A 12085-nucleotide genomic window follows, 5' to 3' on the forward strand; every position below is an offset into this window, starting at 1 on the left:
GCAAAGCAACAGAAAATGTTATTACTTGTCTTCATACCTACATGGAGAGTTTATACTGAAAATTGTTATACAGAAGGAACTGGACTTCTGCCCTCTTTACACAGAAGAAGAGCCTGTCCAGATTTGCAAAGAAGGATTTTGCTTGTCAGGAAAAAGAGGCCTTTGAAACAGCTTAAAAAAACAAAACAAAACATCGCATTCACTGGACATCTCTCACTTTTGATAAAAATTTAAAAGATATTATTTTCTGCCTTTCTGGATCGCTGACGACGACCAAAAGAAACCACAATATTTTGAAACACATCATAGGCCGTTGTGGGATAACATTAGATTTTAAGGGACATGCCATTTGCTTCTAATAAATCTGCACCAGAACACTTAAGGTCACTCAAACCTCAGTTACAAGAAAAGGAACCTTAGCATAAAATTTCTCCTTTCAGTCATTACAACATTCAGCCACAATGCATTAGAAACATCTTTTGTTGCTCTCTCTTTTTTTCCCAATCAGTAGAATTCAGTTACACTATACCTCACCTAAAATAGGCACCCAAACACATAACTCAAGGTAACAAGGGCAGCCACACATGAAGTGTATATAGAAAACCCTGTCCTTTTTCATACCGATTCCAAAGCTTTATTTATTCACTCTCCTGGATGACTATAAATAAGTATTTCCACTATGGAAAAGCGAGTTTTAGCACAGTACATTTTCATGACTGGGGAATGGTTGTTTTTTTTTTCCTGGAGAATTCTTCCAAAATGGCAAAAGTTTAGAAAAAAAAAAACATTAGAATACAGTTCATTATAAAGTCCCTTGTAAAAATTAAGAAAAAAATAAAAGAAAAATAAAAGAAAAATAAAAACACAAGGCCCAAAATGATTTATTGCTTATCTTCAGTCTTTTCCTTGTTTTCTTTCTTCTCCGATTCTTTGCACTCGTCCTTTACAGAAAGGTCTTCTAATTTTTCAGCAATTTTCTCAGCGCTATCGTTTTTGTCTGTTTTTACTAAAACAAAATGTCAGTACAGACCATTAACATTTAATAGGCATTACTTGGAAACAATCCTATGGAATACAGCAGGGAAAACATTGTCTTTGTAATAAGGTGCCTAATGAGTTTGACCTACACATATAGAGATATGCCAAAAACTGAAATAACATGAGAACCTTTTGCTAATGTAGTTCAAATATATACACGAAAAAGAAAATCATTTTCCAATTTGCTTTGCCTGAATATCTAAGAATTACTTGAAAGTGTAGCATTTTCACAAGTTTAACAAGTTAAAAAATCGGTTCAGCATTAAATGTGATGTGCCAAGGCAATGGAAACAGAAATCCACAAGGAAGGAAATGCTTCATTTTAACTCTGGACTGCTACTCTAGCAGACTTAAAAAGCACTGTGACTATTGTAGTCACGCGCAGAGTGAGCCTGCCAATACATATGAAAATGGAAAACCTACTGTGTAGAATATGGAGGGCATCGAAACACAAAAATATTGCTTCATTTCCCACATCCGACCAGATGGAAAAATAATTCTGTCATTAAAGCTAAAGGTACCCAATTTCATAGACACAGGTACTCCGTGATTTACGACTATAATTCTTCCATCATTAATGATGTTAAATGAATCACACCCAATTTTATGCTTCAATCGTTAAGTGTCGTTTTTAAGGGGATATGGCTTTCCCCCCCCCCCAACTGACTTTGTTGGAAACAGTTGCAAATATTGATCATGTGATCTCAGGACAGTCACACACATTAATTGCCAAGCGCCTGGATTTTGATCACGTGACTGTGGGGAATGATGCAATGGTTGCAGGTGTGAGGACTGGCTGTCAGTCAAGGACTACTTGTACCATATTGAATAGCAGCCCATTCATTTTTTTTAAAATTCCATTTGGCTAAATAAATGATATTGGAATATTTTCATGAAGTTGAGCTAACAACCATAAAAGACAAGGGAGAATAAGAAGGGATATTCCCCAAAGACAAATTCTGAATGTATTTCCTACAACTAAAAGAATGGATGATTAAAGACAAAAATATTATATTATTTCTTTTCCAGCAAGGAAAAATAAAGAAGCAAAATCAAGAATTGGCACAAAATGAGTATTAAATGGCAGGCTGAGCAAAGGAGAGAGAGAGATTGCCTCCTTTAATGCCTGCCCTAGGTGACACATCTGAAGTCTATAGATATCTTGCCGCATGAATCCCAGTGACCGGTTAGGTCCCACAGAGTTGGCCTTCTCCGGGTCCCATCGACTAAACAGTCATTTAGCGGGACCCAGGAGAAGAGCCTTCTCTGTGGCGGCCCCGACCCTCTGGAACCAGCTCCCCCCGGAGATTAGAACTGCCCCTACCTTCCTTGCCTTTCGTAAAGTTCTTAAGACCCATCTCTGCCGTCAGGCATGGGGGAATTGACACATCTCCCCCGGGCCTATACAGTTTATACATGGAATGTTTGTGTGTATGTTTGCTTTTAATAATGGGGTTTTTAGTGTTTTTTAAATTATTAGATTTGTTTTTTACATTGTTCTTGTTATTGTTGTGAGCCGCCCCGAGTCTACGGAGGGGCGGCATACAAATCTAATAAATAAATAAATAAATAAATAAATTTGTGTAAAATATGTGGTGGAGACTTTATCTCTTGCCTACTTCTTAGGGACTTCTCCAGAAATGTTTCAGATATTTTAAGGGTAATAATTTCTTTTTTCCCCCAGAAGTAAATATGAACATCTTACCGTTCTTTCCCTTTTCATCAACTTCATTCCTACATTCTTCGAATTTTGCCTTGAATTTCTGTGCATCTGTTTGGAAGAAGCAAAACCAGAGATACGTTGCAGTGGATTTTAAGCAAGCGATTCGAGTTGCGTAGGAAAGCATGTGCTTCATCAGACCAGAGGCTAAGATTTGCATGGGGTGGATATGATTTCAGACAAATTTCACCTTTTAGAAGCCCTGATGCCTTTTGTCACGGAGTGGGGGGGGGGGGATATCAGGATTTTAGAGATGCTTAGGTGGGGCATAGCCCCCAAAAGGTCGAGAACCAATGGGTTAAAAGGCGTTTGCCCAGGTTCGCCTGGTGCACCACTTGCAGCCCCATCTGGACCGGGAATCACTGCTCACAGTCACTCATGCCCTCATCACCTCGAGGTTCGACTACTGTAATGCTCTCTACATGGGGCTACCTTTGAAAAGTGTTCGGAAACTTCAGATCGTGCAGAATGCAGCTGCGAGAGCAGTCATGGGCTTACCCACGTATGCCCATGTTTCACCATCACTCTGCAGTCTGCATTGGTTGCCGATCAATTTCTGGTCACAATTCAAAGTGTTGGTTATGACCTTTAAAGCCCTTCATGGAACTGGACCAGAATATCTCCGAGACCGCCTTCTGCCGCACGAATCCCAGCGACCCATTAGGTCCCACAGAGTGGGCCTTCTCCGGGTCCCGTCAACTAAACAATGTCGGTTGGCGGGCCCCAGGGGAAGAGCCTTCTCTGTGGCGGCCCCAACTCTCTGGAACCAACTCCCCCCAGAGATTAGAACTGCCCCTACTCTCCTTGCCTTTCGTAAGCTCCTTAAAACCCACCTTTGTCGGCAGGCATGGGGGAACTGAGACATCTCCCCCGGGCATATACAATTTATGCATGGTATGTTTGTATGTATGTTTGCTTAGTAAATGGGTTTTTTAAAATACTTTAAATTATAATTTAGATTTGTCATGAATTGTTGTATTCTGTTTTGAGCCGCCCCGAGTCTGCGGAGAGGGGCGGCATACAAATCTAAATAATAAATAAATAAATAGGAGCAGAATGAATTTCTATACAACCAAAATTGTGAAATTGGTATGACAGGCGGTGGCCACTTGAGGTCACTGTAGTCTAGTACTAGACAGACACTGCAAGTACAAGCAGTCCTCGACTTATGACCACAATTGAGGACAGGGATGTTTTGAGAGTTGAAAAACTGTGGCAAGAAAGGTTGTAAAATGGGGCAAAGCACACTGCACAACTGGCTTTTTTTTTAACAATAGAAATTTTGGGCTCAATTGTATGTCAAGGATGCATCACACCATCTATATAACCCTGTAATACATTGGATCGCCTCTCTTGTGGCTTAAAAATTTGAGTCTCCTCCTGGCACCTTGAACAAATCTCATGGAACAGTGTGAGGCTTTCCCACCATTCCCTAAACCACAAGTAGGGAAAGACCCGCTTTTTTAAAAATTCAAATTTCTCCAAAACAAGGAACTTACTTTCTGCATTTAAAAACCGAATTGCCAGAAGCTCTGGTTTAGGACTCTCATCTGCAAAATCAGCATGTGTATTCCACACCCAGGCCCTGTCACTCCCAGCGTTGGGCTTCAACTCCATTACAGGTGTTACTAAAGTGAGGGAGGGGAGAAGTTAAAGGCACGGGTAATAGAGCAAGATAATACAAACTATTACGCTATGTTATAAAGCTGCGAAGAACCAGTAGGGAAGATTTAAACATCTATCTAGAAAATAAGAATGCGGCCGCGAGAGCCATCGTGGGGCTTCCTAGATTCGCCCACGTTTCTGCAACACTCCGCGGCCTGCACTGGCTGCCGATCAGTTTCCGGTCACAATTCAAAGTGTTGTTAATGCCCTTTAAAGCCCTTCATGGCATTGGACCAGAATACATCTGGAACCGCCTTCTACCACACGAATCCCAGTGGCCGATAAGGTCCCACAGAGTTGGCCTTCTCCGGGTCCCGTCGACCAAACAATGTCGTCTGGCGGGCCTCAGGGGAAGAGTCTTCTCTGTGGCGGCCCCGGCCCTCTGGAATCAACTCCCCCCAGAGATTAGAACGGCCCCCACCCTCCTTGTCTTTTGCAAATTACTCAAGACCCACCTTTGTCGCCAGGCATGGGGGAGTTAGGATATTCCTTCCCCTGGGCCATTACAAGTTATGTATGGTATGTTTGTGTGTATGTTTGGTTTTTATAATAAGGGTTTTTAGTTGTTTTATTAAATTGGATTGTTACATGTTGTTTTTAATCATTGTTGTTAGCCGCCCCGAGTCTGTGGAGAGGGGCGGCATACAAATCCAATAAATAATAATAATAATAATAATAATAATAATAATAATGACTGTCCAGTTGTCTATTATCTATATTTTAAATATTGTCAAATATATTTCATAAAGTTATTACTCCAAATACAGTAATTGGGCCCTATATACCATGTTTTCCCGAAAACAAGACCTTGTCTTATATTTTTTTGAACCAGAAATAAGCGTTTGGCCATACTGCCATGTACTTAACAGCTAGATTGGGCTTATTATCAGGGGATGTCTTATTTTGGGGAAAACAGGGTAGTTTTCTAACATCATTGAGCCAAAGAGTTTGTCATTACAACACCAACATATGCAGCAATCTTAATTAGAAGAATACTAAATTACGTACTGTAATGGTTAGCACAGATTTTGAGAGTCTTATCTCTCCTCATTAAGAGGCGGATGGTCCCCTTATCTCTGTGCTTCAGGAGTTTTACATCCCCAGTGCCACGTTCTTTCCATTCTGGAAGGTCGTTTTCTGATGCGAATCGGAAAAGTTTTGCTCGCCTTCATGAAAAAAGAAAATGCAGAAAAGAAAAAGAGAAATTAACGGCAATGACTATGCCAGAGATTATACTGAATTAGGATCTTTTAGCACCACTGATAACTACCGAATTTTTCAGAGTATAAGATGCACCCCCCAAAATAAAACTGTGTGGAAATTTTGGTAGTCATATAGAGCGAATACGAGCTTGTTTTTGGCACCCCGAACTGTCCACACATCATGTTTGCCCTCCCCAGCTCCCAGAATCACTCTGCAGTGCTCCATGCGTTCCCTTTCTGCCCAAAACAGGCTCATTTTTGGGTTCCCAAACCCTCCATGCATCACATTTTCATCCTCCCTAGTCATCCCACAGCACACTGCAGACCAAAAACAGGATGTGTGGAGCATTGCAGAGCGCCTTTGGGGCCAGAAAGGGAGAAAACATGATATGTGGAGGTCAAAACTCTTTTTGTTTTCTTCCTGTAAATCTAGGTGCTTCTTATAGTCCGAAAAATATGGTAATTTTCTACAACAGACAACACAAACCTGAAAGTTCATAGTTTGATAAATGCTTCTAGAGAAACTCCTTGAAAATAAAATGCCTTTAAAATTTAGTTTCAGGATGTCTGATTCAATTTCAGACAGGTACAATGGAGTTCAAACATTTTTAAAAATAGAATAGAATTCTTTATTGGCTAAGTATGATTAGACACATAAGGATTAGATACACATATGCTCTCGGTGTACATAAAAAAAAAGTTTCTCAAGAATAATGAGGTACAACACTTCATGATAGTCCAGGTACAAATAAGCATTCAAATCATATTAGGAACCAATCAGTATAAATTGTAAGGATACAAGCAACAAAGTTACAGCCATACAGTCATTAGTGGGAGGAGATGTGTGATGGGGGGCGTGCGCCCAGGTTCGCCTGGTGCACCAGTTGCGACCCTATTTGGACCGGGAGTCACTGCTCACAGTCACTCATGCCCTCATCACCTCGAGGCTCGACTACTGTAACCCTCTCTACATGGGGCTACCTTTGAAAAGTGTTCGGAAACTTCAGATCGTGCAGAATGCAGCTGCGAGAGCAATCATGGGCTTCTGTAAATATGCCCATGTCACACCAGCACTCCGCAGTCTGCATTGGTTGCTGACCAGTTTCCGGTCACAATTCAAAGTGTTGGTTATGACCTATAAAGCCCTTCATGGAACCGGACCAGATTATCTCAGGGAGTGCCTTCTGCTGCACGAATCCCAGCGGCCAGTTAGGTCCCACAGAGTGGGTCTTCTCCGGATCCCGTCAAGTAAACAATGCCACTTGGCAGGACCCAGGGGAAGAGCCTTCTCTGTGGCGGCCCCAGTCCTCTGGAACCAACTCTCCCCAGAGATTAGAATTGCCCCCACCCTCCTTGCCTTTCGTAAGCTACTTAAAACCCACCTCTGCCGCCAGGCATGGGGGAATTAAGACTTTTTCTCCCCCTAGGCCGTTACAATTGTATGCATGGTATGTTTGTATGTATGTTTGGTTTTATATATTAAGGGGTTTTAATTTGCTTTTAGTATTGGATTATTATTGTATATTGTTCATGATTGTTGTTAGCCGCCCCGAGTTTTCGGAGAGGGGCAGCATATAAATCCAATAAAACTTGAAACTTGAATGATAAGAAGATTAATAGTAGTGCAGACTTAGTAAATAGTTTGACTGTGTTGAGGGAAATTATTTGCTTAGAAGAGTGATGGCATTTGGGGAAAAACTGTTTGTGTGTCTGTTCTGGTGTGTAGTGCTCTATGGTGTCATTTTGAGTGGAGGAGTTGAAACAGATTATTTATTTATTTGTTTATTTGATTTTTTTATGCCGCCCTTCTCCTTAGACTCAGGGCGGCTTACAACATGTTAGCAATAGCACTTTTTAACAGAGCCAGACTATTGCCCCCACAATCCGGGTCCTCATTTTACCCACCTCGTAAGGATGGAAGGCTGAGTCAACCTTGAGCCAGTGATGAGATTTGAACCGCTGACTTTCAGATCTACAAGTCAGCTTCAGTGGCCTGCAGTACAGCACTCTACCTGCTGCTCCACCCCGGCTCATTATGTCCAGGATGTGAGGGCTCAGTAAATATTTTCCCCACCCTCTTTTTGACTTGTGCAGTATACAGGTCTTCTATGGAATGCAGGTTGGTAGCAACTGTTTTTTCTGCAGTTCTGATTATCCTCTGAAGTCTGTGTCTGTCTTGTTGGGTTGAAAGAGCCAAACCAGGTAATTATAGAGGTGCAGATGAGACACAATAATTCCTCTGTAGAACTGTACCGGCAACTCTTTGGCAGTTTGAGCTTTCTGAATTGGTGCAGAAAGAAATTCTTTTGTTGTGCTTTTTGAAATCACATTTTTGATCTTCGGTGTCCATTTAAAATCTTGCAATATGGTCGAACCTAGAAATTTTAAGGTCTCTACTGTTGATACTGTGTTATCTAGTATTGTAAGAGACGGAAGTATGGGCGGGTTTCTCCTAAAGTCGACCACCATTTCTACGGTTTTGAGTGCATTCAGTTCCAGATTGTCCTGATCATGCCACAAGGTTAGTTGTTCAACCTCTTATCTATATGTGGATTCATCGCTGTCTTGAATGAGTCTGATCACTGTTGTGTCACCTGCAAACTTCATGGATCATTAGAGATGCAGCCATGGAGAAACGACACTGTTTTCGGAGGTCCCTATGCTAATCGTACAGGTATCTGATGTGATTCTCCTTAGCTTAATCTGCTGCTTCCTGTAAGAAAGCTTATGATCCACTTACAAGTGTGTTCAGGTACCGCTAGCCGGTTCAACTTAGTTAGAAATGTGTTTGGAACAATGGTATTGAGTGTTGAAATAAAATTCCGCAGGTCTTTGGATTCAAGATGTTGCAGGATGTAGTGCAAAGCATCATGTTGATCTGTTTGCTCGGTATGCAAATTGCAGGGGGGTCTAACAGTGGATCCGTGATGGTTTCCAGTGAGACAGCACTAGCCTTTCAGAGGTTTTCATAACTATAGAAGTTAGAGCAACTGGTCTGTAGTCATTCAGTTCGTTGATGGAGGGCTTCTTTGGCACCGGGATGATAGTCGAGCGTTTGAAGTAAGAAGGAACATAGCACATCTCTAGCGATTTACTGAAGATTCGGAACAATTGATCAGCATAGACTTTTAAGCAAGGAGTTATCTTTTCTGGGCCTGGAACTTTTCCTGGCTTTTGTCTGTGAAATAGGTCTTGCACTTACTTTTTTGTCATCACTAGGGATTGTGAATCCAATGGTATGGGGTTAGTTGTAGAAGGCTTGGCTGTTGTTGGTGTCTGGGATGGGGGTTGTAGAAATAGGTGGCTGTAGTTTCCCTTTCCTTGCAGTATAACATGGTCAGGCCATCTGCCAATTGCAGACTTCCTTCAGCCTGGGAAGGTGGTTTGCCATAACCAATGATATTTTGAAGTGTTCTCCACATTTGCTGGTTCATGTTTTGAGAACTGATTCTGCAGCTTTTCAGAGTAGCTTTTTTTTTTGCTCTGATCTCTGATTATAATTGCATTTTATTATCTTTTCTATAGGCTTCTTCTTTGGAACGATGTAGTTGCTTAAGTTTAGCTGTGAACCAAGGTTTTTTGTTGCTGTATATCTGCAAGTTCTTAGTTGGTACACATAGGTCTTCATAGAAGCTGACATATGATGTTATAGTATCTGTGAGTTCATCCAGATCTGCAGAAGTATCTTAAAAGCCTGTAACTTTAACTTTGCTGCCTCATTTCAATCTTCACTGATTTAAATGTTAATTTTGTGGTTTTAAATCTTTGCCTGTAAACAGGTACAAGGTGACTCGTGCAATGATCAGAGTATCCCACAGCTGCTCGTGGTAAAGGCCTATAAGCATCTTTCAGTGTTGTGTAGCAATGGTCTAAAGCAGTGGTAGGCAAAGTTGGTTTTTCTATGACATGTGGACTTCAACTCCCAGAATTCCTGGGCTAGCATGACTTGCTCAGGAACTCTGGGAGTTGAAGTTCACAAGTCATAGAAGAGCCAACTTTGCCAACCCCTGGTATAAAGTATTGTTGCCTCTAGTGGGTCAATTGACAAGCTGAAAGTATTTTGGTAGCTCTTTCCTTAGGTTTGCCCTTCTCCTTAGACTAAAGAGAAGGCAGGCATAAAAATTGAATAAATAAATAAATAAATAAATAAATAAAGTAATGATTTCTGACTTTTTTCAGTGCAGCATACTAAAATAAAAATAGACCTTTTACTTTACATTTCAGTTACTTCTATCAATTACAAAATCATTTTAATCACAGAAACCTAAACTCAAATTTCATCAAGCAGAAAGTGCAGAGGTGGTTTCCAATTAGAAACAAAACTAGGCACATTCTTTAATTTAGGGAATCAATTTCACCACCTCTGCTAACGCCATCAACTTTATTGTCTTAGAGCAGAGTTCCCCAATGTTTCTGGATGGGGGGGGGATATTCTGTGTGAGCAGCTGGAAAGCGTGCAGCTCCATTTGCACAAGTGGCATGCATGTGTGCCTGTCGCTCACTTAAATGGAGCGTGCACCCATTTACAAGATGTGCGTGTGAGCTTACAAACTCCTCACAGCTCACTGGCAAGCCTGCAGCCCACAGGGTTGGGAACCCCTGTCCTAGAGCTCCAATACTGAAGTGAGTTTAAACAACCTGTTTTGTTAAAAATTAAGCCTGTCACACCATCACATTTGCCACAAAATTGGTACTTCAGTTTTACACCTGGAAAGTTTACTTCCTGAAAGTTAAGACAGTCTGCTGATTTAGTTGCAGGAAGCTTACATTTTGAAAACCTCTTCCTCGTCTTCTTCAAGAGTTCTGATCTCTTGCTCAGGCAAAGAAACGATGGGCTCAAATTGCGGGTCGTGGTTAGAATCATCTGCATTGTCAGTTGCTGAGTCATGCTCCTCGTGTACATCCTGCAAAGATGAAAAGGCATGAAGTGCATCAAAGGCTTATTAGAGATCATTTCAGAGTTAAGATAGACATTCTCATAAACACACCAGTTTGTATTTCATTATTTCATTTTGAAAACAGCAGCAGGGGTTTTTTTTTGGGGGGGGAGAGGGAGTCAACAGAACTACAAAAGAAGAGTTAAAAAAACTCACAAGTAGAAATCTCCAAATCATGTTTTTAGATACACTTTCTAAACTTTAGAATGTTTTAGCTACCTAATTACTTTTAAAACTTTAGATGATAGGTTGACATCTAATCTAATCTCTCGACCCCAGTGTTCTTATGCAGGCGTCCCCCTCCCCAAAGCAAGGAAGCAAAATTTCGAGGAAGCAAAAGGAAGTAAAAAAGTCAGCAGAGAAATAAAGGATAAACAAATTGTGCATACCCTTGTTTGTATTTTAGTCCAAAATGAAGAATGAAAACAGATTAATTGGAATTTGATGGCTACAATATAAATGAGGATTTTAAAAATCTGAAGATCCTTGAAACAATTAATGGCCAAAGTGACTTTCACACATTTTTTATACAGCAATTTAGTTTGCTGGAAGGCCCAAAGACGTCTGCTGCTTTCTTTAAAATTTTCAGTCCAGGGACCTGAAAAATCCCGATTTAACAAATCAATGTTGTTTGTTTGGCCCAGCAGTTCTCAATGGGTGGGGATGTTGTCCGATTCTTTCCCCCACTCCTTTTTGCTGGCATTCACGAAATCAAACACTTTTAACGCCTTCTCAGTTTAAATCTCCAAAGCACAACAGCCTCCATAGATGTAACCCAGCTCAACCAAAGCACCCCCATCATTTTTAAGGCAAAGACTGGTAAGCCTAGGAAGCCCACAAGAATGTTTTGCAAAAGTTTAAGACAGGCATAAAAATTATAAACATTTTTTTAATGCACCATGCAAGTTCGAAATTTTGCTTCCTTGCTTTGGGGAGGGGGACGCCTACATAAGAACACTGGGGTCCAGAGACACCTCACAGGGGAGATGAGCGCCGTGAAAATTTAGTAACAATTAATTAATGCAATAAATAATAATTATTAGGGCCATGCATGGGGTTCCTGGCGGAAACAATAGGCGGGCATCGCCTTTGGGGCCAGGGATGGTTGGTTGCCGATATCCAAGCAGGGGAAGACCCTCATGGGGAGAGACCATTCTTCCGGGGGGGGGAACAATTTTGAGGGAGGGGCTAGGTTTGGAATGCCAAAAATGAACACTCCCCCGCCCCATAGGCCACGGGAGGAAAGTAAAAGACCCCCCCCGGGGCTTTGGGGGGGGTAGGGGGAGTGGCTCGATCCGGACCCTTCCCGCCGTTTCCCCCATTCCCTCCCCCATCCCGGGCGAGCACGTGGGCCGGCCCAAAAGGGAGGAGCAAAGCACGAGGCCGCAGGATCCCCTCTCTCCCGCCGAGACTACGACTCCCCGAAGGCCCGGCCGTAGCCGGCAAAGGCAAGGCATGCTGGGAAATGAAGTCCCAGACGGCACTCACGGTGCGCAACCGCCCGGGAGGGAGGAGTAAGATTC

General features: G+C 41.8%; 2 protein-coding genes across 3 annotated transcripts in view; one reads left to right on the forward strand and one right to left on the reverse strand.

Annotated features, from left to right (window-relative positions):
- Positions 1 to 12085, reverse strand: part of RANBP1 (RAN binding protein 1) — a 12799-nt gene continuing 714 nt past the window's right edge. Inside the window, exons 2-6 of the mRNA XM_070762726.1 lie at positions 10393 to 10529; positions 5432 to 5589; positions 4258 to 4386; positions 2744 to 2809; positions 1 to 1006 (exon numbers count right to left, since the gene is read on the reverse strand). Of these exons, the coding sequence (XP_070618827.1) occupies positions 882 to 1006; positions 2744 to 2809; positions 4258 to 4386; positions 5432 to 5589; positions 10393 to 10529 (615 nt within the window). The 3' untranslated portion in view covers positions 1 to 881. The remainder of the gene's footprint in view (positions 1007 to 2743; positions 2810 to 4257; positions 4387 to 5431; positions 5590 to 10392; positions 10530 to 12085) is intronic.
- The window catches only part of TRMT2A (tRNA methyltransferase 2 homolog A), a 23051-nt gene continuing 22876 nt past the window's right edge, over positions 11911 to 12085 (forward strand). Inside the window, exon 1 of one of the 2 annotated variants that reach the window (XM_070762725.1) lies at positions 11911 to 12051. The gene's annotated coding sequence lies outside the window, so the exon portion shown is untranslated. The remainder of the gene's footprint in view (positions 12052 to 12085) is intronic. The other variant, XM_070762724.1, reaches the window with a different exon arrangement.

Source organism: Erythrolamprus reginae, chromosome 10 (assembly GCF_031021105.1).
Source record: "Erythrolamprus reginae isolate rEryReg1 chromosome 10, rEryReg1.hap1, whole genome shotgun sequence".
NCBI lineage: Eukaryota > Metazoa > Chordata > Lepidosauria > Squamata > Dipsadidae > Erythrolamprus > Erythrolamprus reginae.